We start from the raw sequence: 20725 nt of genomic DNA on the forward strand, positions 1-20725 counted from the left end.
CGCCTTACGCTTTTTCTATAAAATTAATCTCTTACCTATCAAAAAAAAAAAGTACGGACGGATAGAATGCGGCCATTTTGGATCAAATTTTAGAAGTGTAAGATAGTTTTGTCCAAAAAAAAGTTTCATAACGCAGTTATGTGTCAACTTCTATCAGCTATACCCAATTGTAGTACCATTAAAAGTAGTACCAGGGCCCATACAATCCCATGATTGATGTCAGTACTCCAAACCATCGATTGAAGGTCATGAATAAAAGCCTGAAGCTACAGCCAGCTGGAGGAGATGTTGATAAATTGTGTAATCACCCCTATCAAGTAAACCTCGAAGCCATGCAAAGTGCCCCCTGCACATGGATTGAGTAATAATCCGGCTTTGCCCACGGGCTGGCAACAAGAAATTATTTGCACTCAAGGGGATTTGAACCGTAGACCTAATGGAAATGCCACCAAAACCAAGGCCCTTACCACTTGAGCCAACCCCTTGGAGTTATGACCCAATTTATTTGGGACGACATTATTGAGAAGATAAAATGTCGTTTGATTGGATGGAAGATGATGTACTTGTCAAAGGGTAGGAGAGTTACTTTGATTAAAAGCACTTTATCTAATATGTCTACTTACTTCATGTCTCTTTTTCCCCCACCGATTGGTGTTGCTAATCGTATAGATAAGATACAACGGCATTTCTTTGTGGGATGGTATTGGTGAAGAGTTCAAATTCCACTTGGTTACCTAGCCTAAGGTGTGTACTCTAATTTCTAAAGGAGGGTTGCAAGTCCGAAATTTACTTTTAATCAACTGAGCTCTTAGGGGGAAGTGGTTTTGGTGCTATGCTCAAGAAAGAGAGGCCTTTGTAAACTACTTGTATGCTTTTTTCTTTTCTTTTTTTGATAAGTAATAAAAATATATTAAAAAAAAGCGTAAAGCGCCCCTAAGTACACAGGTAGTATACACAAGAGCAACCAAACCAGCTCAAAAAAAACAAAGAAAACCAACAAACCGCTAGACCCTAAAACCCAAGAGGCACTCCACACTATATCATGTGAGCCTTGCCTTTCAAATGCCAAGAGGGTGCGCTTGTATCGCTGTAATTATGAAACTTTTCAAGTTCAACAGCTCCCTCATACCTTTGGTCTTTTGGCGCGCAACCATAGTTTTCCAATGAAACTCCTCATCAATGGCATCCAAGATTGCCAAGGATGGATCCTCGCCCTCATCACCATCCAACACCCAATCCAAGGGGATGTCGGGACGTAAAACACCCAAGGGGATGTCGGGACGTAAAACACCCAAAGGATAAGGGGATTCTCCATCCTCCCCATACCAAAACTCGTCGCTCTATCCCACCCTATGCCTCCCCATTCGGGCCAAAGCCTACCGGCCACTTTTGAGACTAGATCAAACCATTAAGCCCGGAATCCTCATCCTTTTCAACGTTAAGAGAGCCGCAACCACCCAAAAGGGAAGGAATCCCTTCCACCCCAATTTCCTTAGCCACAAGAGCCGATGACGACGCGACCGACACTTTAGGCGAGAGAATGGGTTGCACTGACCGATTGAGAAACCCCCTCCGAAGAAATCCCCTCGCCAAAGAAGATTGCTTAACAACAGCCTTCATGGAAAATGCCTTACTGGGATCCTCCACCTTAGAGCGTTGCAAAGACTTGGGTCTCACCAACAATATCTGTCCTCATTGCCGCCATCGTCTCTGCAAATAAGCTCTCATCCAAATGCACTACTCTACCTTCTCTAGCCCTCCTATAGTAACTCTGAAACAGCTTAGCCACCCCAACTCAGCCGCCCCAGAGAAAGAGTCACCGGAAGAAAAAGACCCATCACCAATACCTACTGGTGCCGAAGAAGGCCCCTCAGACTTGAGGGAAACTTCCAAAGACGCTGAAGACAACGTCTCTGTGGTCCGAGAAAGGGGTATAGGGGCAGAAAACAACAGACCAGAAGAGAAAGTTGGCGAGGGAGGAAAAACAAACCTTGGAGCAACAGGGTTTGCAATCAAGAGAGAAGGTAGAGCTACATCCTCCAACGCCGACACCAAGACGGAATCTATTGATACAACCTGAGCTAAAACACACCCACCGGCAAAAGCAAACCTCACCTGAGAAGACCCACTCTGCTGGACTTTGAAATCCCCGGTTGCAAAAGAAGACAACGCTTTGACCGTCGATGGTGAAGAAACAAGCCTCGCATGAGGACCTACGACATCTTCAGGCAAGGAAACAGACCCAAGATCCGAAAAACCCCTAGGACCCGCTCCGGGTGCCAAACCTAGGCTAGAACCCATTTTCTCACAAACCAGTTTGGGCTTAGATGCAAACCGGCCCAGACGAAACCCTTTAAAACCCATTGTGGGTAAATGATCCAGCCAATAACCAACCACCCGACCCACTTCAACCTTACTCTAATTGCACAACTTTCTCCACGCAAACCCTTGAATCTTCTTTTGCGAGCGATTGACGAGAGTACCCTTCATATTCTTCACTTTCTTCACTAACTCAGAGCTCTCCTCTGGACCAATCTCCACCCTCTTCTCCATATTCTTCTCTATCTCAGAAAAATCCACCGCCAATCTTAGATTCTCACCTCCGTTCTCCCACTCAAAACAAGCCACCACTGGAAACAGATCAATGAGGCCCAAAAGCAACTTCTTTAACCCACCAGAGTCTGTGGGAAAACTAAGTGTAGCCTGCACCACTTCTGCAAAAGAGCGCCCAAACGAAGAAGCCTTCACGCCTGTTCTTGACGCCTACTTCATGTATGCTTAGGGGTGCCTTACGCTTTTTTAATATATTTCTTTTCTTACCTATCAAAAAAAAAAATGGTAGCTCATTGGGTGGGTGGTGCTCAAATGACGTCCATGGGTCATACAAGGTGGGACTTTGGAAAAATGTCAGGAGGGGCTGGAAAGAGCTTTTTAGTCATACTAGATTTGAGGTGGGTGATAGCTCTAAAATTAGATTCTAGTGAGGAGTGGTGTGGGGATCAAGCCCTCAATGTCGCTTTTTTGAACTTATTCAATATTGCCTGATACAAGGAAGCTCTCGTGGCAAACTATTTGGATCTTTCAAGTGCCTCTCATTAGTGGAATGTTAACTTTCTTAAAGCAACTCACGATTGGGAGGTGGATCTCTTTACTTCGTTCTTCAATTAGTTATATTCCTTCATATTGAGACGGTGGTGAAGACAAGCTTTGTTGAGTACCTTTCAAGAGAGGGTTGTTCGATGTTTGATCATACGACAATGTCCTTGTTCTCCATAATAGTGTTGATTTCCCTTGGAATAGTATTTGCCGGAATAAGAGTCCCTTGAGAGTGGCATTCTTTGCTTGGTTGACCGCGTTAGGTAAGATCCTCACCATGGACAACCTTAGAAAGATGCATATTATTGTGGTTGATTGATGTTGTAAGTGTAAGAAGAGTGAGGAGTCAGTGAATCACCTCCTACTCTTTTGTGAGATTGCAAGTTCTCTTGGGAGCACTATCTTCAGCAGTGAAGTGTTGGCTTGGGTTAAGTCTAGTAGAGTGGTAGACCTTTTCACATGGTGGAGAGGGCAAGTTGGTAGGCTTCAGTTTGATGTAGTATGGAAGATGAGATATTGTTCTGCCTTATGTGGCGTCTTTGGAGGAATATAAATAATCGAAACTTTGAAGACCATGAGCAGACATCGGTGGAATTAAAGGCTTTTTCCTTTAAGATACTTTACTACTAGGCTGCTATCTTTGAGTTTAATATTTCTAGCTTTCACGTTTCTCTAGTTACGAGTCTCTCTTGTATATTTCCTATGTACTTTGGCTACTTCTTTGCGCTTTTTAATAAATTTGCGATTACTTATAAAAATAAAAATAAATTAAAAATAAAAAGACACAGCTTTGCATCTGAGGCAATTGGAGATTAGGCAAAATGAGGATTCATATAAAGCTAGAGCAGGCCTTTATCATAATTTAGAAGTCATGATAAAAATAAAAATAAAAAAACAAAACAAAACAAAAAAATAAAAACAGCAAATTCCAAACTGTCAATGATTGGATATAAGATAACAAGAGTACAGTATATACACGTGCATGTGACCATGTAGTAACAACAAAGTTAGACACCTTGAACAAGTGCTTAGCTAATGGACTTAATCTGAACCATACGTATGTGCGCAATTGCCTCTTCGCCTATTGCATTTCATCAGATAAATGTGCATGCCGATTATATGTGAAGTGTAGTACCATAAGCTGATGTATGTCCCTAGCGGAGAATTAATCATATGCCTTACTAATGTTAAGAAGACAAGTACATACTTGTAGAATTCTCAGCATTTACATTCTTTGGATGCACTACAAAGGCCTTGGAGACCTTCTTGATTTCATCAACAATGTTGAAAAGCTCAAGATTCACCATAGAATATTGCCCCAAAATGTCTTGCCTGGCACACAACACAAGCGTGTTAACACAATTACTTAGGCAAAGAAAAGAAACGATAAAGGGCTTCAATTTGTTGGAAACTGAGAACGGAATTATGTTTGTGCTATTTTCCAGACAGCGGGTAAATCTTGAACCAAAAAGAAACCTAAACAGCATAAATCTTGAAGTTGTGGAATTATGAGTGAAAAGCGAAGAAGATAAAGGAATGAAGAGCGGGGGAAGGACCATTTGGGGGTGGTGTTGGTGCGGCCATAGGCGTCGAAGTCTTCTAGGATGCGAGAGATGGCATTGTAGAGGCTGCTGGCTCGCGCCTTCACGGCCTCAAGGTTCAGCTGTTGCTGCAATGCCTGGTTCAGCCTCTCCACTTGTTGCTGTTGCTGTTGCTGGTTCTGCACCTCCATCGCACAACTCCGCGCTCCCAGCCAGAGACACGCACGGACTGATCAAGTTTAAAAGTCAGAACGGGTTTCCAATCAAATTCTCCACTCGGGTTTGCTTTTATATATATAACTAGCCAAAGGAAAAATCTAAATGCTATTGTCCGGAACTGGTGGACTGCCCAGACTCTCTTCAGCGTAGGAATGTATATGAACCGAGCCGAGCTTAGGATCTTCGAACTCGGCTCGTTGAAATTTTAGTGTATTCGAGCTCGGCTCAAGCTCGTTAAAATTTACAAGAATTTAGTTTGAACTCGACTCGCTAACTATTTAAGCGGTTTGAACTCGGCTCGAACTCATTATACATTTTTGAAATGAACGAGCTCGAGCTCGTATTTTTTTAAGGGCATTTTACAAGCAATTCAACTATTCAATAATCAAATCTAGAAACACCGAAACTGAAACACAATTTAAAATTTTAAATGCATTCAAATTTCAGACTAATCCCAAAATCTTACAACTTAAATCTTACAAATTAAAACTTACAACTGAAAATACAAAACTTAAAACGAACAGATTTACAACTTACAAATTAAACTTACAAATTACTAACTAGAAATTACAACTTACACATTACAAATTTCATTCAACTAATAACTTACAACTTAAAATAGTAAAATTAAAACTTACAAATTACAACTTATAAATTATAAATTACAAATTAAACTACAAACTACAGATTACAAATTATAACTTACAAATTACAAGTACAATGCATCAAATTTCAAATCAGTACCCTTCATCACAAATATAAACATCTTCTTCCAAATATACTTCCAAGTCAGATTTCACACATTGAAAGGTATCAACACTTCTTACAAAAGATTGAAATATCGCCATTCCACTTTTAGTGCTCCTCCGAATTACACTAGCTGAACTATCACTTGAAGTTGAAGAAGATTCAGAAAAGCTTTCCTGCCCACGTTGTGGGCCAGCAGCACTTATTTGTGGTCATCAACATACTCACCATATAACTCATTTAAAACCCTATGGACCCTTTCAATATTTCTAGTGGCTTCAGGCGCTTGATAAATTTCAAGGAAACAAAATTGTACAAGTTTCATCTTAAACCTTGGATCCAAAACAGCACCAACAGCCATAAGCAGATTGCATTCCCCCCAATACTTCTCAAACTTCATATTCATTTTTTGTGTCATTGTTCTTATATAAACATTTTCATCCCTACATTTTTTACCTAACACATCTCTTATTCTCCGAACCTCAGGAAGAAATAAATTTGCAGTTGGATAATTACTCCCTGATATTATCTTTGTTACTTCATTAAAAACCTCTAAAACTTGACAAACATTCTCAATTTAACCCAATCTTCAACAGTAGGCACCCAACGAAAACTTTGATCCATATCTTCATACCTAGGGAACACTTCCCTAAACTCTAATGCAACAAACAACATCATATAAGTGCTATTCCACCTAGTGGGAACATCTAAAATCAATTTATTTAAGGGCAACTGTAACTGCTTTGCAATTTCACCAAACTACTTTAACCTCTCCTCCGATGCAACTAAGTATTTTATACTATCCCTAACACAATCCACAATATCCCCAATTTGACTAATCCCATCTTTCACCAACAAATTATTATATGAGCACAACAATGTACATGAAAGATTTGTCCCCCAACAAATAATGTTTTTTTCACACCAAAATCATCTTTTAAAATTCGAATGGTCACATCATTGTTTCTTGCATTGTCTCCAGTCAATGAAACATTTTTGAAGAGCATCAGCAATAATAACACCACTATGTAAGGGTGGGACATTACAAAAGTTCAAGACACGTTTTTGTAAATACCACCAAGAATCAACAAAATGACATGTAACTACTATATAAGAAACTCTCTGACCTGAGGACCACATGTCAGTTGTTATGTTTACTTTGTTAACATTTCTCAACAGATTTTTCAGCTTCTTTTTCTCTATTGCATAAGTAGATATACAATCATTTTTTGCAGTTGCACGAGATATCTTTTGTCAATAAGGAGTGTTAGCTCTCATAAACTTGTTAAACAAAACATGTTCCATTTGCATAAAAGGATACTCGTGGTAAAGTATCATATGAGAAGCAAGCTCTCTTACCTTCTTATGATCATAAGTAAAATTTGAACTGGAGCTCACACTACCACCTTCAGAATCGAATGTAAGCACCTTCTACTTTTTGTTAGCTGCTATGTGTGGAATACATCTATTCAAGTGCCTATGAAACTGAGTTGTGGCACCCGAAGTAGGAATGCCAAGGATGGATTTACAGTGAATGCATTAAGCTTTCTTAACACCAGATTTCACTACTTCCTTAAAGTCCTTCCAAATTGGAGAATTCTTCTTCCTCGGCTTCCTTTCATAAGCGTACTTTTGAGGATCATCCTCCTGGACCTTCTCAGCCACAAGAACACCATCCCCACAGGAGACAACATCTCCACCCGGACCACCACCATCATCCTTAGGTGATTCAAGATTTTCATGTCCTTCATCATCCGATGTGATATTTAGTGTAGTCAGGTTCACATCAAGTGAACCTTCGTCTACAAGGGCAATGGCTATCAGCTCGTCCATAGCCAATTTTTAAGTAATTGACTACATTAGAATAATAAACACAAATATGATGTATACAGAGCATTAAATAAAAAATAATGAATAATAAATCAAGCTAAAATATTTAAATAGCATCATATTCATACTACAATTTAAATGGTAAATGATAAACATCCAAATGTATCATTTTTCTCAATTTCCTCAGAACCCAAACAAAGACAGAGAGTTGAAAAAAAAAATCATAATATACTATACAGAGTTTCTACTTTCTATCCTTAGGACAAGAGTTTCTCAAAACCCAAACAGAGACATAGAAATAGAGTTGAAAGAAAAAAAAAATCATAGTATATATACGGTAATATACCAATTACAAAGAAGTTGAAAGAACCCAAACACTTTTCTCATCGTACATCAAACAACTGAAACAAATCAAATAAGGAAAAAGCTTTTTGAAAATGTATATCTTCTAATTCTTCTCTGTCTCTATCTCTAAAAATGTCATAAGCTTTCTTAAAAATCTCATAAGCTTTCGAAAAAAACAATATATCTTTTGATTCTTCTCTGTCTCTGTTTTCTGGGGAAAAAAATCGTGGATAAATGAGAAAAAAATGATTTTTTTTTTCTTTCTCGGTTATCTTAAAACCCAAAACTTAGGGCAAGAGTAATGGCAAGAAAGAGCGACAGAAGATGGACAACATCAGAAGATATGCTAATAGGATGAAGGAGAAAGAGAGATTCACCATACAAATCGTAACGCCTTTGAGATTTTTGGAGAAAGCATTCAAATCTCAGAGTTCTATCTACAACAGTATAACCGAACCAAGTAACAAATAACAAATAACAAAAAAAAGAAAAAAGAAACATTTATACAACCCATAAGATGATGAAGCTGAAGCATGCGATTCGTGGTGTAGGTGAGCCCAAGACAGGTTGTCGTCCTCATGCTCAAGATTTGACTGCAAATCTTAGATGTGAAGCTTCAAGATCTAGATCTATAGAAAGAAGATGAGAGAGGTTGAGAGAGGGGTTGAGAGATTCTTGAGGTAAAGCTGCTGGCGGCAAGGGTTAGAGTCTTAGAGAGTCAAAAACGTTTGTGAGAAAGAGCCAGAGAGGATATCAAATCTCATTCAATGCACACAGTGTGGGTAGTTGAGAGCATTTACTCCTTGAGTTTGTCGAGGAGAGAAACCGAAGATTCGAGAAAAAGTTGAAGAATTGAAGAAGGGAAGTGAGAAGGAAGCGTGCAAGTGTGCAACGAAAAAAAAAAATCTTCAAAAGCATATGTATTTGGTCGTTGGATCTTCATTAATGAAGATCCAAAGGCCAAAAAAAAAAACACCTTTGGCCCTTTAGGCTTTAGGCTTTTTAGCCTTTAGTCCTTTACTATTTCCAATGGTTAGAAATTATGACTCTATGAATCTCAAGGAGTAGGCATTAGTGCATCACCCATCACTCCATCAGGAAAATTAGGCAATATTCAATAAAGAAAGTTGAGAAACAAAGAATTCAAGACTAACGAGTAACGAGTTGTAGTTTCAAACTTTCAGTGTTTCACTAGTCAATAGTTTTAGTTTGTAATTTGTATAGATTATTATATTCTAATTTCAAAATTTTAAATATATACTTATTAATTATTATTATTATTATTATATGAACGACCCCATCGAGTCGAGCTTCCACGAGCTTTATTCACGAGCCTACCCCGAGCCGAGCCGAGTATTGACATGTTCAGTTCGTTTATTAAAAGAGCATAAAAAAATGTTCAAGCTCTGTTCATTTAATACACGAACCGATCCCGAGCTGAGCTAGGCCGAGCCGAGTCCGAGCATGTTTACGAGTAGCTCTGCTCGCTTACAGCCCTACTTCAGCGTGTATTCAATTTTCACAAAAAGAACATTGAAACACCGCCATACATGAAACATCAAACACCAAAGCAAAGTTTAATATCATACAATTTGCGAGGGCTTGTAGACTATTGTAGCAGTTTTTGCTTAATTAGTCTTTCTAATTATAGTAGCTCTAAAAGTTTTAGGATTTTATTGGTCACATTGGAATGGACCTTTTTGTTATATTTATCTTGCGGTAGTCATGAGAACCAACACTTCAACAGAGAGAGAGTCACAAGAAAAGTCAGGAAAGTGGGCACAATTACAATTTAGTAAATTTACAAATAGCGTGTCTTGGGGAAGTGGGAGGCGTGAAGCTGGAGTGAAGGCTAAAGATTGTGTATCTTAAGGGCTACGTGTCAAATAAGTAACAGCTAAGATCAGAGCCAACTGAGATTATGATTTAGAATGTGTGGAAGAAGGATAAGTAATTGGGCTTAGCTGGACGTCCAAGTGCTCCGGCCTCCCAATTTGCGTTGGACAGATAATACCAAGTGTCCATTATTTTTATCCTCATTGAATGTTGATTCTTTAACAACAACAAAAATACCCCCAATTAGTGACGTGGCATGATCTTGGAGACTAACTATAACTTTATCATGATTTTCGATTCAAGTTTTCGTTAAAAAGAGTCTACAAAATGTTCATCAATGCTTCTCATATTTTATCTAGCTTCATGTTTATATCATGTTTTATTGGGCTCATGACTCATGTAAAAGTTTATGGGCCTTACTCACTTTCAAAAGACGCCTTGAGAGAAAAGGGAACACTATGACTTATAAAGTGCCTAGGTGAAGAAAATCTTAGCGATATGAGACATTTTAACACGTCCCTTCACTTGTGGCAACTAATGGCCAAACACGTGGACAACAATGGGAAGAAAATTAAAAGTCCATCATCGCAAGAAACTTGACAATTATATTTTATATATATATATATATATATATATATATATATATATATATATATATATATATATATATATATATATATATATATATCCGCCTGCATTGCAACCGTCAGCTGTGATGGCACAAATTGAGTTTCGATCTTGGCACTCAGTTTTGTTGAACGCAGACATGGAAGATTAGTCGTTATCCATCTGTTCTTGTATTTTATTGAGTAAAGAATTTAAAGATTTTTCTGTAGTAATTAATGTGTGAATGTCAAGAACATGTCTCACAAGAATGAGGTAATTAATTAATGGTTTAAAAAGACTTGTTAATTAAAGGGAAGGAATTCGAAGTCAGTGACGAAGAAGGAAGTGAGAATGAGGAAAATGGCCGGGAAGGAAACAAACAGAAATGAAGAAGATCTGTCCTCAAGGGGTAGTTCAATCGGCTGGGGACCACGCTTCATGAAACGGAGGTCACTAGTTCGAATCCCCCTCCCCCTTTTGTGTGGACATGTCAAAAAAAAAAAAAAGATTCTCCTCTACATGCACTTCAATTTTTCAATGTACCCTTATGTTTGACGCATCCTTTCTTTTCTTTTTCCTCTACGTAACAACTAGGAAAAAGCGGGACAAAATTTTTATTTTTTTACAAATTAATTTGTACAAAATTTATTTGCGAAAATTAAAAAAAGAAAAAAAGAAATTGCTAAGTGTTAGTAGGTATAGGAGGATCCTCCGGAGTAACCAAATTGGAATAAAGTTTCTTAAATCTTAATAATTTTAAATTTTAAATGTTGAATACATAGATGTAATGAGTGTTGATATGATAAAATATAAACCATTTAATTTAAAAATAATTATTAAGATTTGAAGAAATTTAAATGATAAATTGCCTTTTATTTAATATTAAATTTGAGACAATTTTGCCCATCATTTTTGCCTAACCGGCTCCTCTTCATTTCATTTAGAATGGAAAGGATCTGTTCCGATAAATTGTGCATACTAGGCACTCTTATGGTCCCAATTAGTTTGTCAATTGGGAGATTATATATGGTTATGAGATATTAGATATGTAAGTGCAGTTATGTGTGCATTATATATTATATATTATTAAGAAGTTAACAATAGAAAAGCAAAGCAAAAAGGAACAAGAAAATGAGAAGTAAAAATAAAGAAAAATAGAAATAGAATTACAAAATAAAAAATTAAGTAAGGAAAAGGAGAAATATATAAGAATAAATAAACAAGAAAGAATAGAAAAAATATACTCTTATTATCTACACTAGTTGAATGGCACGTGCAATGCACGTGCTTGGTTCCTGATGTTATGCATCACTATTTGTTAACATTATAATTTTAATATCATACATATATTATATTTTAAAATATATTTAACATCTAGATTATTGAAAAAGTATATATTGAATTTTTTAAACAAATAAAGTAAAACCATAAAATTGAGTAAATATGAAATGTCAATAGAATACAAATGAGTTAATTTAAAAAGCATACATATGTTGTTACTTCAAACCAAATTGTAACAACCTATAGTACATAAAATTGTAATTCCATCAAATGTTTCTTCATTATATTTCCCTTTCAACGGTCCAAACAACCTGTACATAAGCACTACCAAAGCAATCTTATAGCCACCAATTCCACATCTGCATACTTGATGTATCTCTTGGGCTTAACATGTTGGGATATATTTGTGACTACTGAAGGAGTAAGCATTGCTTCTTAATGCTTTTGGGGCATGAATGACGACTTCATAGACCATGTTCTTCCCTCGAAACCACCACCAACAGGCACATGCAACAACTATGCTACCAAATATTGAAACTATCATCATTCAACAATAAACTATTATCAATTAGACATACATTATTTCTGTTGGAGAAATAATCAGCTCCAAAGACATGTGGGCCTAAGGTAGTATTGGGGGCTGAGCCCATCGGGTTGACCCGGCCAGATTAGACTTAAGTACAAGACCATCCATTATCTCCAAAAAGCCGCATATCCCAAATATATCAAGATAGACTTCTATCCCATCAAATATGGGATAAGGCACCTAATAGAATGACATTAGCTAAAGAGAGTGTCATATCTAGTTTGGACTCTACTACCCAATTTGAATTCTATGAAGATAAGATTAAAGACTATGTGATCTAGGACTCAGACTCCTAATTAGATTATGCTCCAAGCACTCCAGTAGTTTCATAACTGTGAACTGTGAATCTATAAATAAGACTACTACGCCAGGTATTTTTAACGGGCAGATTCTCTAAGCTCTGAGATTATTGATACTCTCCAGAAAATAAATAGTTTGAACTAACTTAGGCATCAGAGTGGGGGTATGGTCGGCACCCCCACAAGCCGACGAGCCGTTTATTATTTTGCAGATTACGAGGAGAGCGAAGATCAAGGAAGGCAACGAATCACAAGCCAGCACGTCACCGTACCGGAAACTGTACCAACAGTTTGGCGCCGTCTGTGAGAATAACATCATTCCTTAAAAAAAAATCCGCAATGGTGACTGCGGTATCAGATCAAGATTGAAGTCCCAGATCAGAATTTGGTCACACCAAATCGGTGCTAAAAATATACAGATGTGGTATCATCTAGATCTACGCTCAGAGGCTCAGTGGTAACAATTTTACACGGGGGTTCAGTCTCAAATTCATGTTCGCACAAACTCAACAATTTGTTCGGTGATGATGGGTCGATTTGTTTCTGAAAAACAAATCAAAAAAAAAAAACCCGAGTCTATGGGTTGTTTGTTCCAGCGGCTACATCAAAAAAAAAAGACCAAGTGATGTATAAGGCTCTAGATATTTCATCCAAGTCAGACCTCCAACCTCCAGAAAATTCAACCGAAAAGGAAGAAGATGGGTCAAGAGGAAGAAAGGAGTCGACCCACACAAAAAACAAAAAAAAAAAACCGACGGGCATGTCCAACCCAGTCCGGTTATGGTTTCTTCCCTGATGAACGGAGAACCCCTCAGCTAGTCGGCTCTTCCCCTTTTGCCGCCAGAGAACATCACGATCTGGCCTTGCTGCCGGTGGTGCCGAGTCAGTTGGTGGAGGATCTGCCATCACACCGAATCAATGCTGGCCTTCACAGGCTAAACGATGTATAGCCCCAATCTTCAGTTTTCTGGCCGATGGTGATTGATGGTAGGAGATCAAGCTCGTCTCCAGATGATTCAAGTAGACAACCGGGCTTTGATCGCAACCCGCCGAAATCTGAAGCCAGATCCAGAACCACTAGCGCCGGAGAAGGGATCAGAGCACCTCACCGCACGGTTTTACGGAGCTCGTGGCAACACTAGATTGCTGCCAGGCCTTTCTAAGCTACTGAGCCGTGGCTATCAAGGACGAACAGATCGCAACCAGGCCTTTCTTAGCTACCAAGCCGTGGTTTCCATAGGTGCATATCAAAGAAATTGAAAGGGGCCAGTCCATCACCCAAGCTTTGTCTCGGAGGTTCGGCCAACGTCCAGGACAGAGAGTGGGACGCGGTTAAGACCCCCGTGTTTTGGTTTTCATGTATCAGAAACAGTGAACCTTCGAGACAACAGTGAAACTGATGTGAACTTCCGAGGCTCCCGAACTTCCGAGATAACGGCAACAGAGAGACTCACCGGAAGATTCTAGACTCCCAAGGACTCGGACCTCAGGGGCAGCGATGACCCTCCACTGTCACAGTAGTTCGACCCAGAAACAACTAGTTCTCGTCCCTAGCTCAGCTACACTCCGGTTCTTCCCTGGTCGGTGCCATCGATATTCTTGATACGACCATTAGATTCGGAGTGTTCCACGGCCTTGTTCTTGCCCAGCTTGAAAGCCCTCGGCACGGATTGATAGTTGATGCTCAAACAGATCCTGGCACAAAACGACTGAAGATTCCCCATTAAATCGTTGAGCTGGTTCAGTAGCTCCGATTTCTGATGCAGTTCACACTTCATAGGGGTGGATTCTTGCTGAGTCTTGGAGCAATAGGGAGAAAGTTTCCTCTTATGGGTAATCTTGGCTGGATGTATTTGTTCATCTATGGGTCCAAAAAGCCCAGCCTCGTCTTGCGATCCTCGTAAATTTTGGGCAATTGATAGAAGTTCACAATTTAGAGTGGCTAAAAAGTCTTGACTTGAGCCACAATATCTTGTTATCCACAGGACATCAAAGTAAATCTTTGGCACTTCGGGCTCCGCCCATTGAGATGTTGGAGCCCTGAACAGTGTTGTTTTCTTCTGGTTCTCAAAACTTGGCAGAGAAATAAGATCAAAAAGAATGGAGGGGAGTTATTTATGAACTCCTTTGGCAGAAAGGGTCTAAGGCGATCTAGTGGCTGGTTCTACCAAGATTCCGGCAGAACCGAGAAGCATCTATTTCCACCGAGGCCCACAATTCTTATGGGAACTTGAGACCCGCAACTTACCGAGGCAGTTATGGCTTCATGCTGACCAAGCTTGTTTTGAGATTGAAAGGGGTTCAGTGCGCTGCGTGAGGATTGAAGCTGTGGGTTTTAGAGAAAGGTAGCGTCAGAATACTGAGCAAAAATAAAGAAGAAGAGCAACCTTTATGACCGAACCGAAGATTTCCTCTTACAGGTCGCCTTGAACAGCCCCTCTGGCACCATCGTGTCAAGATCCTCCCATGACCGAAGGCGTGAAAAGAGGCCATCTTTCCAACCGATCACTGCCGAATTGATAGTCAAATGAATTATTGAACTCTTTTATTACACCGATAAAGGCCTTCAGGGAAGGAAGCAGAGACGCTCCAGTTTATTGGGGAAACGAAGAGAAACGCTAGCGCTGTGCAACGAGTGGTTTTTGCCGAAATCTTCAGTCAGAACCAAGATACAGGTGAAAATAATCAGGAATTATCAGAGTTGTCTTCAGATTGTGAATCAGAGGTGTTTTACCGAGGAGGAAAGTTAGATCCGAGGGTGTTCTACCGAGTACAAAAGCTAGATCCGAGGTGTTTTACCAAGGAGGAAAGTTAGATCCGAGGGTGTTCTACGGAGTACAAAAGTTAGATCCGAGGTGTTTTACCGAGGAGGAAAGTCAGATCCGAGATGTTTTACTAAGGAGGAAAGTTAAACCCTAGGGTTTCATACCGAGAAGAAAGTATATTCCGAGAAGTTTGATCCGAGGGCATTCTACCAAGGAGAAAAGCTAGACGCGAGGGTGTTCTACAGAGACGAAAAGTACGTACCGAGACGACACATACCGAGAGTATTATTCCGAGGGTACTATCCTGAAGACCCTATGCCCGAGCTTCTAGTTTCAAATAGCATAGTCCGAAGACCCCTCCAGATTTGCCATCCTCCGAAGTGCACAGTCACATGCCGAGGGACCAATCCGAACCGAGGGTCCAGCTTAAGGAACTCTCCCAAACAGCCCCATATCGAGGGGCGTGCAAGATAAGGAATTCCAAGTAAGACAGTTCATCTTCATCGAATTCACCAGATAAGTTCATACTCTTCTTTTACAAACATGATTCATGTTAAAGTAAGGATAAATGTTGGTTTTTATCAACCAGGAAAAAATATATATATATGCATGCACTTGTACGCTTTGCCGAAATGTATATATATTTTGATAAAATAGACTCATGTGTTGAGGCTTCACTCCTGTCGTGAGTGAAAGGATCACAAAATCATCCCGACGGATGAAAAGAATATATGGTGCTACTGTGCATTCTGCTATTTTGTTTTAGTATATGCAATGCTTTGTTAACCATTTTTGTAGAAAAGATACGGGGAGACAACCCCTACAACAAATTATACAAGGAAAGTCTCTCGGTTAGTCCAACACCGAGAGCTAGGGAGACAACCCTGCAAAGAAAACAAGGAAAGTCTCTCGGTTAGTCCAACACCGAGAGCCAGGGAGACAACCCTGCAGAGAAAACAAGGAAAGCCTCTCGGTTAGTCCAACACCGAGAGCCAGGGAGACAACCTTGCAGAGAAAACAAGGAAAGCCTCTCAGTTAGTCCAACACCGAGAGCAAGGAAGAACAGAGAGTCCCTAGGTATTGATTGATCTCTGCTAAGAATAAAGCAGCAGTCCGAGACAGAATGGAAGCACTTCTTCATCAAACTTCTCCAAAGATGATCAAGCTACATCAACGTCCATTTGACTCCTCCCCTCGAACGACTAGAAAGAGTTATGGTGGGGATGCTCAGGAAAGAATCCGCCCGAATCCTTTCCTCGAACAACCCGAAAGGGTCATGGAAAGGATACAAAGGGTTGAAACCTCCCGGTTGGGGGTTTCCGAAGGATGAGGACTAGAATCCGCCCGATTCATTTCCTCGAACAACCCGAAAGGGTCATGGAAATGATACAAAGGGTTGAAACCCCCCGGTTGGGGGTTTCCGAAGGATAAGACTAAGGATATCCAGAAAAGAATCCGCCCGAATCCTTTCCTCGGACAACCCGAAAGGGTCATGGAAAGGATACAAAGGGTTGAAACCTCCCGGTTAGGGGTTTCCAAAGGATAAGGTTATGGATATCCCGATTAGAATCCGCCCGATTCCTTTCCTCGAACAACCCGAAAGGGTCATGGAAAGGATTCAATGGGAAGAAACCCTTCGGTTGGGGGTTTCCGAAGGGATAAGATTAAGAATTGGCCCGAGTCCTTTCCTCGGACGACCCGAAAGGGTTATGGAAAGGAAACCACGGCGAGATTGAAAGTTTCCGGAAGGACAAGAACTTTCAGGATAGTCCTTTCCTCGGACGACCCGAAAAGGTTATGGAAAGAATATCAAGACAAGGGTCCCCTCGTTCGGGGGTCTCCAGATGCTATGAGTATGGATCATCTAAATTCAGAGATGAGGAAATTGAAAGGTTAAGATTTCAATTCAGTAATTTCATTTCAGTAATATATAAAATCTTTTACAGGTTACAAAGATTTCAGAAAGGAAGGTAAAGCCAAGAGGACCTGACTACCCACCTCGAACGACTTAACCTGCAGTCGTAGACTAAAGTTATGGGGGGTAGCTCATTAAGGTAAACAGGAAGGTAAAGCTTCAGAATGATAGAGCTTCAGGAAAGATTCAGAATGACAAGAGCTTCAGGAAAGATCCAGGAAGAAAAAGCTTCAGGATGACAAAGCTTCAGAAAAGAAGGTAAAGCTCAGCGACCTGACTACCCATCTCGAATGACTTAACCTGCGGTCGCAGACTAAAGTTATGGGGGTAGCTCATTAAGGTAAACAGGAAGGTAAAGCTTCAGAATGATAGAGCTTCAGGAAAGATCCAGGAAGAAAAAGCTTCAGGATGACAAAGCTTCAGAAAGGAAGGTAAAGCTCAGCGACCTGCCTACCCATCTCGAATGACTTAACCTGCGGTCGCAGACTAAAGTTATGGGGGGTAGCTCATTAAGGTAAACAGGAAGGTAAAGCTTCAGAATGATAGAGCTTCAGGAAAGATTCAGAATGATAAAAGCTTCAGGAAAGATCCAGGAAGAAAAAGTTTCAGGATGACAAAGCTTCAGAAAGGAAGGAAAAGCTCAGCGACTTGACTACCCACCTCGAACGACTTAGCCTGCTGTCGCAGACTGAAGTTATGGGGGATAGTTCAATAAGGTAAACAAATAGGAAGGTAAAGGTTTAGGAAGACAGATCTTCAGGAAGGTAAAGGTTCAGGATGATAAAACTTCAGGAAAGATTCAGAATGATAAAAGCTTCAGGAAAGATCCAAGAAGATAAAGTTTCAGGATGATAAAGCTTCAGGATGACAAAGCTTCAGGATGACAAAGCTTCAGGAAGATAAAGCTTCAGGAAAGATCCAGAAAGATAAAGATTCAAGAAGACAGATCTCTACGAAGATAAAGGTTTAGGGAGATAAAGCTTCAGAAAGATAAAACTTCAGAAAGGTAAAATTTCAGAATGATAAAGCTTCAGGATGATAAAGCTTCAGGATGACAAAGCTTTAGGATGACAAAGCTTCAGGAAGACAAAGCTTCAGGAAGATAAAGCTTCAGGAAAGATCCAGGAAGATAAAGATTCAGGAAGACAAATCTCTACGAAGATAAAGGTTTAGGGAGATAAGGCTTTAGGATGATAAAGCTTCAGGAAAGTAAACAGGAAGGTAGAGCTTCAGGATGACAGAGCTTTAGGATGACAAAGCTTCAGGAAGATAAAGCTTAAGGAAAGATCCAGAAAAATAAAGATTCAGGAAGACAGATCTCTACGAAGATAAAGGTTTAGGGAGATAAGGCTTCAAGATGATAAAACTTCAGGAAAGATTCAAAAAGATAAAGAGGATGCAAAGCTTCAGGAAGGTATGAGGATAAAACCTCTTTAAAAAATCATCAAAAAAGATACATTTGAAAAGGAAAGTTCAAGTATTTACAGGCTGAAGCCCCGAGACTCACTCCGAACTCCAAGATCTCTTTTACAACATTGTCCAGGATACCAAGAGGACTTGACTATCCGCCTCGAACGACTTAGCCCGCGGTCGCGGACTAAAGTTATGGGGGGTAGCTCAACAAAGTTAAAGCTTCTGCAAAGGGAAAATCATCGAAGCTGCACCAAGCTCTTAAATTAAGTTCTCTCAAGAGCAACTCGGACAAAGATACGGGGAGACAACCCCTACAACAAACCTTTCGGGAGACAACCCCTATAACAAACCATAAGAGGATACCACCTCTACAAAAAAAAAATAACCAAGTAAGTTTATCGATTCTAAAAAGATTTTTCCTATCCTCCTTGGTCATAACTTACACAAACCGATTGTTTGTTAAAGTTAAGGAGGATAGCTTAAAGTTTGATTTTTCCCTCCTAGTCCCGGAGGTCGAAACAAAAAGATTTTTTCCCTCCTCGGCTCGGAGTTCAAAACAAAAAGATTTTTTCCTCTTAGTCTCGGAGATTGAACAAAAGATTTTTTTCCCTCCTTGGCTCGGAGTTCAAAACAAAATATTTTTCCATCCTAGTTCCGAAGGTCAAAACAAAAAGATTTTTTCCTATGAGTCTCGAAGATTGAACAAAAGATTTTGTCCCTCCTCGGCTCGGAGTTCAAAACAAAAGATTTTTCCCTCCTAGTCCCGAAGGTCAAAACAAAAAGATTTTTTCCTCTTAGTTTTGGAGATTGAACAAAAGATTTTTTCCCTCCTCAGCTCGGAGGTTAAAACAAAAGATTTTTTTCCTCCTAGTCCCGGAGGTCGAAACAAAAAGATTTTTGAAACAAAAGATTTTTCTTACCATCCTCGGAGTTAACTTACGCAAACCGATTGTTTGTTCAAGTTATTAGAGGATAAGTGAGAATTGATTTGTTATGGAAAGTTTTTCCATAACAAAGAATTCAAACATTACAAAGTTCAAAAATAAAGATATTCACAGGTGAGACCAAGCTAGATGGTGTTCAGATTAGAAGATTTGGTACGCCAAGCACAAAACCTCGGGCCACCGGAAGCCCCTAGTCGTTGTAAGTCTCGGACAACCAAAGCCTCAGCGCTAGTCTGAGCCTCTAAAGCCGCCAAGAGAGATTTTTGTGGAAGCGGTCTACGAAGCACTACCGATGAAGAAGCTTCAGGTATGTTAAGCCTTTTTTTTCAACGGTTTATCCTTTTTTGTCAGATAGAACCTTGATCTCAGGAAAGTTGTACGTAAAGTGTTCTCTCAGAGTGGCATTTCACCACAATCTTGGTGAAATCAACTACATCAGTTCGATCCATCTCCTACCGAGAGTAGAGGATCATCTTCACAACTTTAGCCCGACCGATAATATTATGTAAAGGCACTTATGTAGAAGATATCTATGGGAAGTTGCTATTAGTACTCTGACAGATCACAAGTGTCCAAGAATTGAATTGGCATCCATCAGGTCAGACGCCACTCCAATCTAGAGATTCGAGGCATTATTCATCATAATTACTTTGAAAGAGGCGGCAATTGTCAGATACAGATTATGGAAGATCTAGATTCAGAAATTGAGGTATTTAATTCTCTTACATTCTAAATTCAAATAAGAGAATTAGGGGGGTAACTGTTGGACAAATAATCAACTCCAAAGACACGTGGGCCTAAGGTAGTATCGGGGGCTGAGCCCATCGGGTTGACCCGGCCAGATTAGACTTAAGTATAAGACCATCCATTATCTCCAAAAAGCCGCATATCCCAAATATATCAAGATAGACTTCTATCCCATCAAATATGGGATAAGGCACCTAATAGAATGACATTAGCTAAAGAGAGTGTCATATCCAGTTTGGACTCTACTACCCAATTTGAATTCTATGAAGATAAGATTAAAGACTATGTGATCTAGGACTCAGACTCCTAATTAGATTATGCTCCAAGCACTCCAGTAGTTTCATAACTGTGAATTGTGAGTCTATAAATAAGACTACTACGTCAGGTATTTTTAACGGGCAGATTCTCTAAGCTCTGAGATTATTGATACTCTCCAGAAAATAAATAGTTTGAACTAACTTAGGCATCGGAGTGGGGGTATGGTCGGCACCCCCACGAGCCGACGAGCCATTTATTATTTTGCAGATTACGAGAAGAGTGAAGATCAAGGAAGAC

The 20725-nt window shown here is 39.8% G+C and overlaps 1 protein-coding gene across 2 annotated transcripts in view; it reads right to left on the bottom strand.

The window, feature by feature from the left end:
• The window catches only part of LOC133863749 (mediator of RNA polymerase II transcription subunit 8), a 37776-nt gene extending 32789 nt beyond the window's left edge, over positions 1 to 4987 (bottom strand). Inside the window, exons 1-2 of one of the 2 annotated variants that reach the window (XM_062299827.1) lie at positions 4653 to 4986; positions 4304 to 4428 (exon numbers count right to left, since the gene is read on the bottom strand). In XM_062299827.1, coding sequence (XP_062155811.1) covers positions 4304 to 4428; positions 4653 to 4828 — 301 coding nt within the window. In that variant the 5' untranslated portion in view covers positions 4829 to 4986. Of the gene's footprint in view, positions 1 to 4303; positions 4429 to 4652 lie in introns of both variants that reach the window. The other variant, XM_062299828.1, reaches the window with a different exon arrangement.
• Positions 4988 to 20725: the final 15738 nt, after the last annotated feature.

Source organism: Alnus glutinosa, chromosome 3 (genome assembly GCF_958979055.1).
Source record: "Alnus glutinosa chromosome 3, dhAlnGlut1.1, whole genome shotgun sequence".
NCBI lineage: Eukaryota > Viridiplantae > Streptophyta > Magnoliopsida > Fagales > Betulaceae > Alnus > Alnus glutinosa.